The sequence below is a fragment of the Corythoichthys intestinalis genome, chromosome 13, assembly GCF_030265065.1.
Source record: "Corythoichthys intestinalis isolate RoL2023-P3 chromosome 13, ASM3026506v1, whole genome shotgun sequence".
Taxonomy (NCBI): domain Eukaryota; kingdom Metazoa; phylum Chordata; class Actinopteri; order Syngnathiformes; family Syngnathidae; genus Corythoichthys; species Corythoichthys intestinalis.
Genome location: NC_080407.1, coordinates 17,304,452 through 17,323,689, shown reverse-complemented (window position 1 = coordinate 17,323,689; position 19,238 = coordinate 17,304,452). Strand labels below are relative to the sequence as shown.

The window sequence follows — 19,238 nt, the reverse complement described above, 5'->3', positions numbered from 1 at the left end:
CGAGACTTTACATCCATATCTGCAAAAATTCTTGGATTTAAGCATTTATTCACAAGAATTTTAACCAGAAAAGCCCTGTTTACCGCAGGCGGCTGCTAGCTACATTCACTAAGACTAGCATCGTACATCAACATATTTACGTAAAATAAATGCCAACTACACGTTTTTTTTTTGTTTTGTGTGTTTTTTTTTTTTTTTTGCTTCTAACCAAGAATCCAGACTGTTTTATGTCCATATCTATAAAGAATGTAGGGATTTAAGGATTTATTCACAAGAATTCAACGGAAAACGCTCTTTGTTGACATATGACGACCACTAATTTGCTTACCAACTAGCATCATATGTCGCAATATTTACGTAAAATAAATGTTAACTGCGTGTTTTTTTTGTGTGCTTTTTAATCAAGAATCGAGACCGTTTTACGTCCATATTTATAACGATACCAGGGATTTAAGCATTTATTCACAAGAATTTTCAACGAAAAAAGCTCTTTGTGATTCCACTCGGTCAGCTTTGACAGCCACACCAACAATGCAGGCCCCCTATTAATTGGCCCCGCGCCCCGCCAATATCATAATGAAGTCTTATGTGTGGCTATAACTACTCATGCCAACTTAAACCTGATAAAAATTATTTTCGGAAAGACTTGTGATGTATTTGTGGCCACGGAATTAGCAGCACTCGGTGGAAATGTGAGTTATTGATTAAATAGTTGTTGTTTTTTTAGAAAACCTAATAAAACAAGCTGCTATACTTGGAGCCCAAGTTTGAGAACAACTGGTTTAGATCTTTACACGTCAGTGACAGTTGGAAAAAGTCCTTGCAGAAAATTTGGGATTGATTAACCACAAACGTGGCTTTCATTTGGCACAATTTAATTAAGGGTTAATCTTATAAACTGCCCTCATTATCCACACTCAACCTACACTTTCTGGATCAATGAGGATTAAAGTGCTTGTGACAGCATATAAAAAATCTTAAAAAGCATTATTATGTGAATTATATTTTGAGACGATTCGACTATATCCAATAATTTGGCAAACAGCAGATGACGAGAAATTAGTCTTTTAATCTGCTGTTTACCCGACTGTCGTCATAGCGCTCTAGCGTCCCCAGTTGGATGATGATGTTGGCAGGGTCATGATTTCATCTGATTTAGAATTCAGCCCATTGAGGGCTACTCTCATATTTTTACAGGATATTTTTTTTATCCAAGTATTTTTCCCCAATTCCCAAATAAATGGTATGGTCAGGACAAATAAGTCTTGTGCTAAATGGAATATTAAATATTAAAAATGCATTTATTCAAAATGACAGAACAAAATTACTGCATAATGGTCAAAACTGCAGACTTCTTCCTCTGCCGAACGGTATTTTATGCCACCGGAGATGGTCCGGCTATTGTCATTTCCCCACTTCGGACAGGAGGAGTGACACCTAGCCGACATGCTAACCCAAAACGAGCAGCTTTTGCAAGTCTTATTCGCGCCTTTCGAAAACGAAAAATCAGACAAAACTACCCCCGGGCTGCTCGTGCCAAGCTGAGGAAAGCGCATTCTCCGCGGGCAGACGAATATGACCGAGGGGGTGGAAGTGACCATGGTGTGTGACCAGCCGCCGGTCGTCGACCGAGTGGCCTTCTCGGTGGACAAGGAGCATTGTCACCCACAAAATGCAAGCCACCTCCTTATTAAAATATGTGCCATTATCCCAGGATTTGACATAATATCAAACACTACCTTCCTTGTCGCTCCAATGGTCCCACAGTTGTCGGACTTGTTTTGGCCATTGTTCGCGGTGAACAGGAACTTTTTGAAACCCAAAAAGGCTCACACGCCTCTCCCTAGTGCAGCAACAAAAGCCTGCAGCACATTGGGCTGGCGTGATACAAAAAATAAACGAAATAATCCGCAAAATCACAGCAGGCCCGACAACGAAAAGTGGTGTTTGCCTTGTAGCAAAATGGATTTTGCCATGTGGGATTTTTTTTTGCCATGTGGCAAAAATTGATTTTGCCATCTGGCATTTTTTTAGCCCGTGGCAAAATGGATTTTGCCATGTGGCATTTTTTTTTTGCCAGGTGGCAATTTTTTTGCCATGAGTCAAAATAGATTTTGCCATGTGGCTTTTTTTGCCATGTGGCAAGATTTTGCCATTTGGCATTTTTTTTGCCGTGTTGCAAAATTGATTTTTGCCATGTGGCATTTTTTTGCAATGTGGCAAACTTTATTTTGCCATGATGCAAAACGTATTTTGACATGTGACTTTTTTTGGGGGGGTACGTAGCAAAATGGAAGCGCTGTAATGAAAGTGTATGGTCAAAAATCACAGCCACACGTTTTTCTGCCATTTAAAATGAATGGAAAATTTGGACATGCATAGGCGTCAATGGCATAGCCTTACTTGGGTGCCAGTTGAATGTCAGTGTGCTCTAGTTGTAAGTGTATAGTCACAAATCACAGCCACCCGTTTTTCTGCCATTTAAAATGAACAGAAAATTTGGACGTGCGTCGATGGCATGGACGTGCATAACCTGCAAAAATGCCATATACTTCAAAAAAAAATTCCACCTACCAAAAAAAAAAAAAATGCCATAAGCCAAAATCCATTTTGCGACATACCAATAAAAATGCCACATTTCAAAATACATTTTGCCACAAGGCAAAAAAATGCCACATGGAAAATCAATTTTGCCACATGGCCAAGAAAAAATGCCACATGGCAAATCAATTTTGCCACACGGCGAAAAAAATGACACATGGCAAATTCCATTTTGCCACATGGCGAAAAAAATGACACATGGCAAATTCAATTTTGCCACATGGCCAAGAAAAAAGCCACATTGCAAAATCCATTTTGCCACATGGTAAAATCAATTTTGCCACATGGCAAAAAAGGCCAAGAAAAAAATGCCACATGGCGAAAAAAATGCCACATGGCAAAATGAATTTTGCTACATGGCAAAAAAATGCCACATGGCCAAGAAAAAATGCCACATGGCAAAATCCATTTTTCCACATGGCGAATAAAATGCCATATGGCAAAATCAATTTAGCCACATGGCCAAGAAAAAATGCCAGATGGCAAAATCCATTTTGCCACATGGCGAAAAAAATGCCAGATGGCAAAATCAACTTTGCTACATTCAAAAAAAAAATGCCACATGGCAAAATCCATTTTGCCACATGTCAAAAAAATGCTACATGGCAAAATCCATTTTGCCACATGGCGAATAAAATGCCACATGGCAAAATCAATTTTGCCACATGGCCAAGAAAAAATGCCAGATGGCAAAATCCATTTTGCCACATGGCGAAAAAAATGCCAGATGGCAAAATCAACTTTGCTACATGGCAAAAAAAAAAAGCCACATGGAAAAATCCATTTTGCCACATGTCAAAAAAATGCCACATGGCAAAATCCATTTTGCCACATGGCGAAAAAAATGCTACATGGCAAAATCCATTTTTCCACATGTCACAAAAATGCCACATGGCAAAATCAATTTTGCCACATGGCAAAAAAAAATGCCACATGGCAAAAATTCTTTTTGCCACATGGCAAATACCACTTTTGGTTCTCGCAGTCTCTCCAAAATCAGCTGAATCCGCAGTCGTTCTGCATACTGTAGTATTGGCTGTATACTGAAGATGATTATCCCGCTGATGTCACATTCGCATTCTTCGTCAATCCAGGAAGTCACTCGTTTTCATGGCGTGGCATTAAAAAAATTGAATAAATATATCAATCGCTTCCACACGCATCTAAGTGGTCCATTTCATTCAGCGTAAAATACCGTGTGAAATATGAAATAAACATGCTTTTTGCTGTCATAGGCACTTTAATTGGTCTCGGAATATATGGTAATGAGGTGAAGTGCTTTTATTTTGAAAGTATGTGTGCGGTGGACGCATGTGGCATGGTGAAGGATCAATATGCATGTTAAGCACACTGGATTGCGGTGGCGTGTTGCAGTTTTGAAGCGGCTTGGGTGTCACGACGATGTCGGGAAAGGCGTTCCACAGGGCTGATTATCTTAAACTTTCACGTTTATCGCCGTCAATTAAGTCCCCAAAGATTTGCTTTTTTGGCGGGTGGCGCTTTGCTAATCTGCTTTGTGAGGCACAGGCTTAGTGGCTGCGTGTTTACTTACTCACCGATTGCTTCTCAACCCACCAATCAATCCGTCCGTATTGACTTTGGTTGCGTCTCATTTTGACCTCTGACCCTTTTAACCCAGACAGCTGGGACAGCGATGACTCCCCTCCCCCTCTCCCAGAGAGGACTCCCGAGTCCTTCATACTGGCCACAGGTGCGTTTGTCTCAGTGGAACAAGAACGGGGCTTTCAAATCAGATCTTCAAGTGACGTTCATACAAGCATTTGTACAACAGAGGGCGCTCTTGATCCTTGTGTGAGGGAATATTGCACGGACAATGGTTTTTAAACAAGTAGGATATTTTGTCTGAATTGGTTTGCTTTCTGAAGCAAGGAATCAATTTAATGATTCAGAATGCGTGAATTCGGTTTTGAAGGGATGACTGATTTCCAAGTTCTCGCTCTCTTTCCGGCAGACCCTCTGGATGTCAGGACGCCCGCCACAGCTGAGTGGAGCGGTTCACACAAAGGTCACTGTCATTTTTAATGCTGCTGTTTTTAAAACTCATTTTGTACAAATAGAAATAAGAGGATTAAATCTGTGTTTACTTGGTCTATAAACTTGACATTTACAGTAGCCCTTAGGCCTGTCGCGATAACAAATTTTAGTAGGCAATCTATTGTCTCATAAATAATGCAGATAAGCGATATTTTCGTCAATTTTTTTTTTTTTTTACAAATTCAACCACTCATGTTGTGACAATACATCCTAATAAATCACCCATTCAAATGCAATTGCTATTATTAAATATGAATATCAGATGAGAAATCCAATGCCATTTTTGTTCTCTGCCAACAAAAGTGTTTACACATGACAATATTTGGTCAAAAATGACTGTAATCTTTTTCTGCAAAGTGTGCGTTGGCAAATTTGAAGCCAAAATATTCATTGCCAATCAGATTATTCATAAAGGGTGTCATTTTAAAGTTATTCTTAGTGTAGAATCAGACGTATGTGAGATTGACTCCAGAAATTGTTATTTATATGTTGAACATGACGTGCTTTTATTTTGAAATGCTCACCGGAAGTACGTTCGCTAAACCGCTAACCTTAAGGCGCTTTACACTCCGTAAAAAAGGCACTTTTCGTCATTGCATGTGGTGTCAGGAATACATTTTTTTGTGTTTGAAGTGTCACCTTTTCGCATTTTGGAGAAGACCGCCAATGTTTTAATAGCAGGCTAAAGTTGTTAGTACGTTGTCTTTATTCCCCATTAGCCTTAATGTAGCAATGCTAACGTTTTACAGTGTTAAATATAGATGTGTTCCCTTGATTTATATTTCTGAACTTTAATTCTATGGCGTGTTGATGACCAATAAACATCTGTGAAAGGAACTGGAGTCTCATATTGCATCAACACGTACATACACGCGGCGATAAAACGCAACTTTGAAAATTAACGCCCTCATTTTTATTTACTGTGCGATAAATGGACTTACTGCACCCTGTAAGAATGTAAAATTCTTGGCAATGATCAGAATATTTAATCGCACAAGATCCTGATGATCGCATTGTTATCCGCGATACCAATAGATTTATATAGCACATTTTTTCCATTCTTAACACAATTGCCAAATTAAGAGCTTTTTTTGTGTGCTTGTTTGCATACAGATTTTTCGACATCTGACCCTCAATCTTCTAGCACCACAGCAGCCAACAGCAAGGCAGAGCTGAGTGGGTAAGTGCATTTGGTTACTGGGGGGCTGACACTCAACCTTTGCTGCCACCCACTGTCAACACTGTTGTTGTCCAACATGCCTCCTAGCATGCATTGCAATGCCAGAGATGTAAATAACAATCAAAATTCATGTTCTGTGTTAATTATTTCTTTAGTTATTGTTCTAGTTGTAGATGTAAAAGATCCAAGCTGGACATAAATAGTTACTGACATTTGCCGGATGACACCTAACGAAATCTGTCATAAGCCTTGAGGAATCATGATAGTGTCATGTCATAAATATCTCACTCATATGACTCCGCTGTCAAATAAAGTGTTACCAAATACCATAACTAGCAATTAATGAAACAACTAGAACAGTAACTGAATAAATAATTGGCACAGAACATTAATTAGGGCCCGAATACTAACTGGCGCTAGAGCCATACTGGAATGCAATGGATTTTTTTTTTTCATGGCAAATGAAAATGGCCAATTTGAGGCCTTAAATGCACAAAAACTCCAAAATTGCACATTTTACATGTGGCTTTGCGTAGATTTTGATAATCTAGCAACGTTGTGAAAAAATGTAACAAAATGGCTCAGTGGCGCCCCCTTGAATTTTTCAAAAAGGCCTCTCCTATTAGGTTTTTCCAACGTAGAGTGATGAAATTTGGGGAGTCAGTAAGATCCGCAACACAGTTCTAAAAAGTCTCCTGCACCCATATTCCAAACTCAACAGGAAATCAGGTATTTTGAATTGAATGTGAAATTTTTATCGATTTACAGGGTGCACATTTGATACATAGGCGCCTAAAGAGTTAGTTGGATCCTCTTTAAAATTAGTGAGACTGTTCATGAGACATATGAGATCTTAAGTTATCAAAATGGTGAATTTTCGTTTACGGGCCTGACCTGGGCGGGTTGCCAAAGGCAATATGCCATATTTAATAAATGACTAATAACTCCCTTATAAAAGGTGCAGTCTTTTTCATATCTGCCATGTTTGAAAGGTATCCCAGCCTGAACAGGACTGCATGGAAATATTTGCTTTTCCGTGAAAATACAGCAAAGATTTTTTTAGCTGTAGACCTTCGTTTTTCGCGGTAAAGCGGGAGAATACAGTGCAAATTTTTTTCACTGTATTCCCCTGGTTTGTCAGAGGTGATTGTTATTTACATCTATAGCGCTGCAATGCATACTAGGAGGAATGTGTTCCCTATTAACTCAGATAAATCAACAAAGAAGCCGCACTAGAGGACCGCAGGATTCAAAATGAAGGAAACAAAGTAGCGTCCAATAGTCCGAAAATTACTGAAGTCCTCCCCCCTATTTAATTATTCCTGTCTTCTGTCTCCAGTGTTCGATAACATTCCACCCAAAGACCCTCCACAACACCCCCTGGAGTGAACACGACAGAGCGCTCTATCCACAACGCCGCCGCCCTTCGGAGATAGACCAAAAACTCACTTGGGTGGTCCCAAACCGAATTTAGGCGTTGCGTTTTTTACAAGCCATCTCCTTACTTGTCATCCTCTTCAGTTCCTTCTCCAACACAGGAGGATAGAGGCTCATCCATTCAGAACAAGGAACGGCATTGTCCTCCTCAGCTCGCTGATGTTCCAAGACGCTGACATGGGTTCCGTCTGCTTTTTCCCCCCGTTTAGTTCAAAGCAAATAAGGACCACAATCTTCTCTTGAGCAAATGGAACTGTTAGATGCTAGGTGGTGTCATTCAACTACATGAGCAACAATCTTCAAGGCGAAGTGCGATAATCTTACCCATAATTCAACTTCAATCTCCGTGTGCTGGTGCTAAATGACTGAGGATGAGCGTAGAAACTGAACACGACAGGAATGAGTAGTGTATGACTGCGACATTTTAACTCATTGACTGCGATGGACAGGAAAGACGGGGTGAAAGTGACATTTTAACTAGCGCACCATGGTTTTAATTACGGACTATTTATTTCCGTAACTACCACAACGGACCTGTAAAGCTTTGCGAAGATACTCATTTGGTAAATAAGTCCACTTTCTGAAACTGCAGTACTGTATATGTGATTGAACCTCAGACCAATCTGACCATGGTTCAAGCTTCACCACCACGTCCATTATTTAAAGCTGTCAAAACTGAGTTTGAAGACTCAGGTTCTCAGTGCTGGGACCATGAGCCGGCCTTACCCGCCTCTCCGAGAAGACTGTCAACCACAATCCTCAGCTTTTATTTCACGTCCTTTCTAATCACACTTGGGGTTTTATTTGCGCTTAACTGTCCGGTTCTGTTTTTTCTTGGTACATGTCACGGGGGGAGCCTACAAATCCACTTATATGGGAGCAACCTGTTCATAGACTTCATGATATATTCGCGGGGCCGTTTAATAGGGGGCCTGCAATGTTGGCGCTGCTGTCAAAGCTGAATGAGTGGAATCACAGACAGATTTTTCCGTTGAAAATTGTGAATAAATGCTTAAATCCCTGAATTTTTGACAGATATGGACGTAAAACAGTCTTGATTCTTGGTTGAAAGCAAAAAAACGTGCAGTTAGCATTTGTTTTGCGTAAATATTGTAAACTATGATGCTTGTCAGAACGCAAATGTAGCGGCGAAAATGGAAACAAATATCTTTTTCCGTTGAAAATTCTTGTGAATAAATAGTTAAAATTTGAATTCTTTATACACTGCTGGCCAAAAGTATTGGCACCCCTGCAATTGTATCAGATAATGCTCAATTTGTCCCAGAAAATGATTGCAATCACAAATGCTTTGGTAGTAATGTCTTCATTTATTTTGCTTGCAATGAAAAAACACAGAAGATAATGGGGGGGGGGGAAATCATTATCATTTCACACAAAACTCCAAAAATGGTCCAGACAAAAGTATTGGCACCCTTTGAAAAATCATGTGATGCTTCTCTAATTTGTGTAAATAACAGCACCTGTTACTTACCTGTGGCACATAACAGGTGTTGGCAAGAACTAAATTCCACTTGCAGCCAGTAAAGATGGATTAAAGTTGACTCAACCTCTGTCCTGTGTCCTTGTGTGAGTACCACATTGAGCATGGAGAAAAGAAAGAAGACCAAAGAACTGTCTGAGGACTTGAGAAACAAAATTGTGAGGAAGCATGAGCAATCTCAAGGCTACGAGTCCATCTCCACAGACCTGAATGTTCCTGTGTCTACCGTGCACAGTGTTGTCAATAAGCGTAAAGCCCATGGCACTGTGGCTAACCTCCCTAGATGTGAACGGAAAAGAAAAATTGAGAGATTTCAACAAAATACTGTGCAGATGGTGGCTAAAGAACCTCGACTAACATCCAAACAAGTTCAAGCTGTCCCGAATGTAAAGGGACTCTATGGTAGGATACCCAGGAAGACCCCCACTTCTGACCCACAGACATAAAAAAGCCAGGCTGGAGTTTGCCAAAAACGTTTTGGACAAATGTTCTCTGGTCAGATGAGACAAAAGTAGAGCTTTTTGGGAAAAGGCATTAACATAGTTTACAGGAAAAAAAAGCTTTCAAATAAAAGAACACGGTCTCCTCAGTCAAACATAGCGGAGGTTCCCTGATGTTTTGGGGTTGCTTTGCTTCCTCTGGCGCTGGACTGCTTGACCGTGTGCATGGCATTACGAAGTCTGAAGACTACCAACAAATTTTCAGTGTGAGAAAGCAGAGTCTCCCTCAGAAGTCATGACCCAAAACACTTCAAAAAGCACTAGAAAATGGTTTGAGAGAAAGCACTGGAAACTTCTAAAGTGGCCAGCAATGAGTCCAGACATGAGTCCCATAGAACACCGTTGGAGAGATCTGAAAATAGCAGTTTGGAGAAGGCACCCTTCAAATCTGAGACCTGGAGCAGTTGGCCAAAGAAGAATGGTCTAAAATTCCGGCAGAGCATTGTAAGAAACTTATTGATGGATACCGGAAGCAGTTGTTCGCAGTTATTTTGTCTCAAGGTTGTGCTACCAAGTATTAGGCTGAGGGTTCCAATACTTTTGTCTGGCCCATTTTTGTAGTTTTGTGTAAAATGATTTCATTTTTCACAATTTCATTGCAAGCACAATAAATGAAGATATTCCTACCAAAACATTTGTAATTGCAATCATTTTCTGGGAGAAATTAAGCATTATCTGACAGAATTGCAGGGTTACCAATACTTTTGGCCAGCAATTTAGATATGGACGTAAAACAGTCTCGATTCTTTGTTAAAAGCAAGAACACCCGGCAGTTAGCATTTATTTTACGTAAATATTGCTAACTATGATGCTAGTCAGTAAGCAATTGTAGCGGCCAACTTGTGAACACAAAGAGCTTTTTCAGTTGAAAATTCTTATGAATAAATGCATAAATCCCTCAATTCTTTATAGATATTGACATAAATCAGTGTCCATTCTTGGTTAAAAGGGAAAAAAACCATGCAGTTAGCATGTATTTTAGGTAAATATTGCGATAAATGATAAATAAAAAAAATGTGAACTATGATGCCAATGCAGTAGCGACTAATTTTTCCCATTGATTATTTTCACGACGTCTCAAAATGCATGCATGGTACGAAAACTATCATAATTACCTTGAAGTTTCGATCAAATCACTCTTGAGACAATCCTTCCTGTTTGTATGCGGTACAGCTTTCGTACTTTTTCAACCTAAATCTGGCGTTCAATCGCTGCGTGTGGGTGCTTGAGAATCACTCCTCTTGATGCTGGGTGTGGGCAGGCCCCCTACTTGAAGGCGTCACAGTGTGCGGCGGAGTGACCCGTCAATATAATTATGAAGTCTATGAACTGTTTTATGTTGCACGTTTGATACTTTTCAAAGTTGACCGACACCAGAGCGTACAAAGGATCTCAAATCCGCAGCAGGGCCGAGAACGAAAAGTTGTTTTTTCCATGTGGCAAAATGGATTTTGCCATGTGGCATTTTTCTTGCCATGTGACAAAATTGATTCTGCCATGTGGCATTTTTGTTTTTTTTGGCATGTGGCAAAATGGATTTTGACATGTGGCAAAATGGATTTTGGCATGTGGCATTTTTTTTGGAAATGTGGCAAAATGGATTTTGCCGTGTGGCATTTTTCTTGCCATTTGACAAAATTGATTTTGCGATGTGGCATTTTTTTTGCCATGTGGCAAAATTGATTTTTGCAAGTGGCATTTTTTGGACATGTGGCAAAATAGATTTTGCTATGTGGCATTTTTCTAGCCATGTGACAAAATTGATTTTGCCATGTGGCATTTTTTTTGCCACTTGGCAAAATGGATTTTGGCATGTGGCATTTTTTTGGACATGTGGCAAAATGGATTTTGCCATGTGGCATTTTTCCTTGCCATTTGACAAAATGGATTTGCCATGTGGCATCATTTGCTAGGTGGCAAAATTGTTTTTGCCATGTTGCAAAATGGATTTTGCCATTTAACTTTTTTTTTGCCATGTGGCATTTTTTCTGCCATGTGACAAAATTGATTTTGCCATTTGGCTTTTTTTTGCCAAGTGGCAAAATGTATTTTGACGTGGCATTTTTTTGGGTATGTGGCAAAAGCACTTGTAATGTAACGTGTATGGTCAAAAATCATAACTACACATTTCTCTGCCATTCAAAATGAATAGGAAATTTGGACGTGCACAGCCGTCAATGGCATAGCCGGACTTGGGTGCCCGTTGAATGTCAATGCGCTGTAATGGTAAGTCTATGGTCAAAAATCACAGCCACACGTTTTTCCGGCCATTTAATATGAATGGAAAATTTGGACGTGCATAGATGTCAATGGCATGGACACTCATGGCCTGCAAAAATGCCATCTACCCCCAAAAATGCTACATGGCAAAATCCATTTTGCCACATAGCAAAAAAAAAAAAAAAAAGCCACATGGCAAAAAAAAAAATGCCACATGGCAAAATCCATTTTGCCACTTGGCAAATACTACTTTTGGTTCTCGCTGTTTCTCCAAATCTGACCGAGGACTAACTTCTATGACAGTTTATAGTTTTGACTTCCTTTCCGTTCAAACAGAAGATCTAAGAAAGCTCATAAAAAATATTTCAGGGTTGTATTTTAATTTCATGCTTAAAGATTATTTTATTTCATATAGCTGCCACAAATGGGCTCGGAATAAGACTGTAATAATAATAATGCTAATATTGCTTTTTTTTTTGTAAATGGTTTGAAATGTTATTTTTGTACGTGCCGTTTCTCGTTTACGTTCACGTCACTCCTCATTGCTTTCTTACCTCTCGTTCATTGTATTTATCGTTTCCTCGACCAACAGTATGCACACTGTCCTCGATCTCAGAATGAGCCCACCTGTGCCTTTAAGAGACAGCCTTGCCCCCCCCCCGTCACCATCCACTTATTTTAGTAGCGCCGATATTTGCTGCTAGTGCTCTTTTTGCCCGTTTACCCCCATTGTAACTCACTTTGTTGTCCTACAAAAAAAAGAAAAAAACAACACAATGTTTCTATGTTGCAGAAATCAATCAGTAAAATGAACATTATATAAAAACATGCCTCATTTGATGTTGATTTTGGGCTGTGATATCACATTTCTGGTCAAACCTTTTGACTTTTATACAGGAATAGACATTTTAAATAGAGTACAGTGGCAAAACTCCAGTCAAGCACTTTTAAGAGTTGTTGGATGCCTTCCATTTGTTTTGCTCATGTAAACTGATAATGTCATGACTTGCTGGAAATGTCTGCATGTGTCAGATGTCTTCACCACCTACACACACACACGATAATAGCTAGCATTAATTAATCACTGCAGGTTGTTTGGAATTCATGCTGTCTTTCGCGACACTTGACAATGTCATATTTGTTGACAAGGCACAGCAGATGGGCAAACACAGCAATTGCTGCTGCTAGCATAAAATTAGTGCTAACAATGCAGCCATGTTGGTGTAGTCGGAGCAATTTCAACTGGATGTGACCTGAAAATGCCTCAAAATCAACAGGAAGTGACCGGCTAGAGTCTACCAATCAGGTGAGCGAAGCATCCTCAAGCAGTTTCTCCCCAGTGCTTAAACTTATTTGTAATGTAAATCAAGCAAGGTTGTTCTGATTACTTGGTCACCTCATTTTCACATGTTATGCAATATCATGAATACAGTGGTATTAAAAAGTATCTGAACCTTTTGGAATTTCTCACATTTCTGCATAAAATCACCATCAAATGCCATCTTTGTCAAAATCACACAGATGAAAAAACAGTGCTTTAACTAAAACAACCCAAATATTTATAGGATTTCATATTTTAATGAGGATAGTTTGCAAACATTGACAGAAGGGGGGAAATATATAAGTGAACCATCACATTTAATGTTTTGTGTCCCCCCTTTGGGAGCAATACCTTCCTGTAGCTGCAGATCAGTCTGGCACATCAATCAGGACTAATCTGGACCCATTCTTCTCTTGAAAACTGCTGTATTTCAGTCAGATTCCTAGGATGTCTGGCATGAATCGCTGTTTTAAGGTTATGCCACAGCATCGAAATTGGGTTCAAGTCTGGACTTTGACTTGGCCAATTTTGTTCTTCTGAAACCATTCTGAAGTTGAGTTACTTCTGTGTTTTGGATCATTGTCTTGTTGCAGCATCCATCCTCTTTTTAGCTTCAACTGTCTGACAGACGGCCTCGGGTTTTCCTGCAAAACATCCTGACAAACTTTTGAATTCATTTGTTGTCCAAGTTGTCCAGGCCCTTAGTTAGCAAAACAGCCCCAAATCATGATGCTCCCTCCACCATGCTTGACGGTGGGGATCAGGTGTTGAATTTGGTGAGCTGTTCCATTTTTCCTCCACACGTGACGTTGTGTATTACTCCCAAACAATTCAACTTTGGTTTCACCAGTCCACAAACTATTTTGCCACAACTTCTGTGGAGTGTCCAGGTGCCTTTTTGCGAACATTACACGAGAAAAAAATGTTGTTTTTTGGGTTTTTTTGAGACAGCAGTGGCTTCCTCCGTGGAGTCCTCCCATGAACACTACTTGGCCATAGTTTTACATGTAGTTGATGTGTGCACAGAGATAATGGACTGTGCCAGTGATTTCTGTAAGTCTTCAGCAGACACTCTAGGGTTCTTTTTTTTACCTCTCTGAGTATTCTGCGCTGAACTTTGGAGTCATCTTTGGTGGACAACAACATTTTCAACAATCGTTCTCATCAAGAAAATTCTTAAGTGTGCGTTTTTATGTAGGGCAGGGCAGCTTTAAACCACCCATCAGTGATTGGGCACACACCTGCCTTAATTGTTTGGTAAAAATTGGTTTCAGTTGCTCTTTAAGTCTCCGTAGGCAGGGGGTTCACTTAGTTATTTCGCCCCCTTCTGTCATTGTTTGCATGGTATCCCCATTAAAATATGAAAACCTATAAATGTTAGGGTGGTTTTAGTGAAAGCAGACACTGTATTTTTCATCTGTGTGATTTTGACAAAGATCAGATCACATTTCGTGATTTTATGCTGAAATGTGAGAAATTCCAAAAGGTTCAGATACTAACCCTATGCGTGTATACAGAGTTTAGACCAGGGGTAGGCAACCCAAAATGTTGAAAGAGCCATATTGTAGCAAAAAAAAAAAAAAACATAGATCTCTGGAGCCGCAAAAAACAGAAAGCCTTATAATGAAGGCAACACATGCTGTATGTACATATCTTTGCTATATTAGCCCAAGTTGGCTACAAATACATAATGAGCCTTCATGATTACCGTATATAAGGCGCACCTGAAAGCCTTTAATTTTCTCAAAAGTTGCTAGTGCGCCTTATAATCCGATATGCCTTATATATGGATTAATATTGGTTAATAATGGCATGACATTCCATTGAGCTCAGCTTCATGTTGTGGATGCATAACATAACATAACACAACCCAAACCAGTACTACTAAGACTACTACTACTGTGCCTTATTATGCAGTGCGCCCTATACATGAAAATTTCTCTAATAGGCAATCCATTGAAGGTGCGCCTGATACTCATATATGGTCAACATGTATTTTCCTTGCAGTACATCCTATCCAAAATGATGTGACTATACTATTGTACAATGCCGCCCAATGTTTTTCATTCCAATATTAATGAATTAGAAGAATGTTAGTGTCATGTTCGTCCTCCTACAGAAACCGTATAAAACTAAAAGTATATTTCCCTCAGACGCAGAGTTTAAGGGGGGCATGGCCCTCCCTGGTGGCTGAAAAGTGTCATCGCATGTAATTGACTTTCCCATATATGATTTTAAAATTAAGAGTTTTCCGGTAAAATTGTCAATAAAAGTTGTAAACTAATAAAACAAGCAACAAAAATGAATGAAATGAACAAAAATTATAATGGGTCAAAATTATTTTTCGAACAGATCATGTGACTATCACCTTAGACGGTCATTTTGCTTTGGTTAGCTAAAACCACCTGTGGACCAAAGAAGCAAGATGGAAATAGGTAATTTTTTCAAACCTAAGCTTTCAGAAGCGACAACAACTACTGAGCCAGAACCAAGGATTGAAAATGCGGACCATGAAACGCCGGAGAGCACTGCCAAAATGGTGAGCGGAGTTTCAATATGCCCCACTGAAGACGCTAATTCATAGACTTCATAATGTATTGACGGCGCGCTGGGCCGATAAATAGGGGGCCTGCATTGTTGGCGAGGCCGTCAAAGCTGACAGAGTGGAATCGCAGACAAAGAGCTTTTTTGTTGGAAAATTCTTGTGAATAAATGCTTAAATCCCCGAATTCTTCACAGATATGGACGTAAAACAGTCTCGATTCTTGGTTAAAAAAAAAAAAACGTGCAGTTAGCGTTTATTTTATGCAAATATGTCGAAGTACAATGCTAGTCTGTTAGTGAATATAGTGAGCGGCCGCTTTATTTAAACGAGCTTTTCCGGAAAAATTCTTGTGAATGAATGCTTTAATCCCCGAATTCTTGATAGATATGGACGTAAAACAGTCTCGATTCTTGGTTAAAAGCAAAGAAAACGTGCAGTTAGCGTTACGTAAAAATGTCGAAGAACAATGCTAGTATGTTGGTGAATGTAGGTAGCGGCCGCCTGATGTAAACAGCTTTTCCGGTGAAATTTTTTGTGAATAAATGCTTAAATCCCTGAATTCTTTATATATATGAATGTGAAACAGTCTTGATTCTTGGTTAAAAGCAACAAAAAAAACAACAAAAAAAACATGCAGTTAGCGTTTATTTTACTTAAATATGTCGAAGCACAATGCTAGTCTGTTAGTAAATGTAGCTTGCGGCCGCCTGATGTAAACAGAGCTTTTCTGGTGAAAATTCTTCTGAATAAATGCTGAAATCCCCGAATTCATTATAGATATGGACGTAAAACAGTCTTGATTCTTGGTTAAAAGCAAAAAAAAAAAAAAATGTGCAGTTAGCGTTTATTTTACGTAAACATGTCGGTGTACAATGCTAGTCTGTTAGTGAATGTAGCTAGCAGCCACTTTATTTAAACAGAGCTTTTCCGGTAAAAATTCTTGTGAATAAATGCTTAAATCACCGAATTCTTAATACGGTAGATATGGACGTAAAACAGTCTTGATTCTTGGTTAAAAGCAAATACAAAAAAACGTGCAGTTAGCGTTTATTTTACGTTAATATGTCGAAGTACAAGGCTAGTCTGTTAGTGAATGTAGCTAGCGGCCGCTTTATTTAAACTGAGCTTTTCTGGAAAAATTATTTTGAATAAATGCTTAAATCCCCAAATTCTTTATAGATATGGACATAAAACAATCTCAGTTCTTGGTTAAAAGCAGCGTTTATTTAAGTATGTCGAAGTACAATGCTAGTTTGTTAGCATTTTCAACTTACTATCATAAATATTCTTGTTAATTTTATTGTTGATACTGCGTTTCTGGGTCATCAACATGTTGTGCCCCCCCTGCCCAAAAGTCAAACTATGGTTTCCCTCCCCCATCTTTTTCCATTTTCAGACAGCCACTAGGGCAGCACTAAAGGGGCCGCATGCGGCTCTAGAGCCTCAGGTTGCTGACCCCCAGTTTAGACAATGCTTAAATGTATTTTATTTCCACAGTTGAATTTTGACTTCACAACAACTGCAATTTGCAGTTCAATTTATACTATTATCCCATCACAACACATATTTCCTTGTTCCTCCGCTAATCGTCTCGCTTGGCTGCCTTACACTGATATAACAGGTCTTTAATCCAATGAATCAAAGTGTACACAAGGCCCGGACGGTTCATGAGACGGTCTATAATGATGTGTTTTCTGTGTGTGAAAGGGAGATAAGATAATCCTCTTGGGGAGATTTGATCAAAGAGGCAAACAGATCCCTTGGATGGTTCAGACTCACCATCAACGCCTTCTCAAGAGGTTGTTTGGGCCAGTTGATGGTGAAATAATTAGTAAATATTTTTCATACAGTGGTGTTTATGTAAAATCTATGTAATTACGAGTCATGGATATAGGGTACTTGTATTTTAAGTTTTTTTTCCTGCTAATATCAATTGAAATTGTCAGTTTTGGCCGTCTCAGGTAACATGCAGAGGTGGATAGAATCAGAGACTTCATAATGTATAGACGGGACACGGGGCCAATCAATAGGGGGGCCTATCTCCTTCAAAGCTGACCGAGTGGAAACAGAGATTTTTCCGTTGAAAATTCATAGGAATGAATGCTTAAATCTCTGAATTCTTTATAGATATAGACGTAAAACAGTCTCGATTCTTGGTTAAAAGCAAAAAACTGGCAGTTAGCATTTATTTTTAGTAAATATGTTGAAGAATGATGCTAGTCCGTCTGTCAGTCTGGCGGCGCCATATGTAAACAGTGTTTATCCGGTAAAAAGTCTTGAGAATAAATGCTTAAATCCCCCAATTTTTTATAGATATGAACGTAAAACAGTCTCGATTCTTGGTTAAAAGCATAAAAATACGTGCAGTTAGCACTTATTGTACGTAAATATGTCGAAGTACAATGCTAGTCTGTTAGTGAATGTAGCTAAATGTAGCTAGCGACCGCCTGATGTAAACAGTGCTTTTCCGGGAGAAAATTCATGTGAATAAATGCTTAAATCCCCGAATTCTTCGTAGATATGGACGTAAAACAGTCTTGATTCTTGGTTAAAAGCAAAAAAAACAAAAAACGGACAGTTAGCATTTATTTTACGTAAATATGTTGAAGTACGATGCTAGTCTGTTAGTCAATGTGGCGGCCGCCATATGTAAACAGAGCTTTTCTTATGAAAGTACTTGTGAATAAATGCTTAAATCCCCAAATTCTTTATAGATATGGACGTAAAACAGTCTCAATTCTTGGTTAAAAGCAAAAAAAAAAAAAAAAGGGCAGTTAGCAATTATTTTACGTAAATATGTTGAATGTGGTGCTACTCTTTAATAAGTCACTGTGGTGCCACCTTATCACCACAAAGAGGTTTTTACGTTGAAATTCTTGTGAATGAATGCGTAAATCCCTGAATTTATAGATATGAACGTAAAACAGTCTCTGTTCTTGGTTAAAAGCAAAACAAAAAAACAAAAACAGGCAGTTAACATTTTATGTAAATATGTCGAATGCTGCTAGTCTATAAGCTGTCATATCACCACAAAGAGCTTTTTACGTGGAAATTCAATTAAATAAATGCTTAAATCCCTGAATTCTTTATCGATATGGACGTAAAACGGTCTCGATTCTTGGTCAAAAGCAAAAAAGTTAGCATTTTCATAAATATAGCCAAGTACAACCCATTGATTTTTTTTCACATTTCAAAGTGCATGCATGGTACGAAAAATATAATAATTCCCTTGAATCCTCGAACAAATCACTCCTGAGACAATCCTTCCTGTTTGTATGCGGTACAGTTTTCGTACTTTTTCAACCTAAATCCAGCGTTGGGTCGCTGCATGTGTTTGAGAAGAACTAAGACCGACTGCGAATAACTGAAGCGGAGTGAGGGACAGCACCCGACGAAAAGGCGTGCCTGATTTCTGGGGGATTTTATGGGTGAAACATGGTAATATAACAAGGGTCGCAATGCAGAAATCGCAGACATTAAGTATTGGTTGAGATTTTCATGTATTTATCCTTTCAAACTTTTTTTTTTTCTATTTTGATGGATTTTTCATCATCTAACTTATTGGAGAAAATGTGACAGTAACAAAAAAAATACAATGAAGCGATAGTTATGCGGTAGACATTGTGACGTAATTTGTTTTAAAGTTTAAAATAATGCGAGTGAAAAATTGTTTAAAGTCGTTTTTAAAAAAAATTTTAAGCTAAATATTAGACATCAATTAATGATTCCAAGCTAAAAATCACAGATATTTCAAATAATAAATATGATTACTTACCTTTTTATGGCTGGGTTGAAACAAAAGCGGTTGCGCGACGTCTGTAAAGAGCAGAAGAGCAGAAACTGATTTTTCAGCCTTGTCTGTTTTCCGCTATATATAC

General features: G+C 38.8%; 1 protein-coding gene across 7 annotated transcripts in view; it reads left to right on the top strand.

Annotated features, from left to right (window-relative positions):
* The window catches only part of ptpn12 (protein tyrosine phosphatase non-receptor type 12), a 177,083-nt gene extending 157,845 nt beyond the window's left edge, over positions 1-19,238 (top strand). For 5 of the 7 annotated variants that reach the window (XM_057853847.1, XM_057853850.1, XM_057853845.1 and 2 more), the window contains 4 exons: positions 4,241-4,312; positions 4,574-4,627; positions 5,770-5,836; positions 7,176-19,238. In XM_057853847.1, the coding sequence (XP_057709830.1) occupies positions 4,241-4,312; positions 4,574-4,627; positions 5,770-5,836; positions 7,176-7,185 (203 nt within the window). In that variant the 3' untranslated portion in view covers positions 7,186-19,238. The remainder of the gene's footprint in view (positions 1-4,240; positions 4,313-4,573; positions 4,628-5,769; positions 5,837-7,175) is intronic. The other 2 variants (XM_057853849.1, XM_057853851.1) reach the window with 2 other exon arrangements.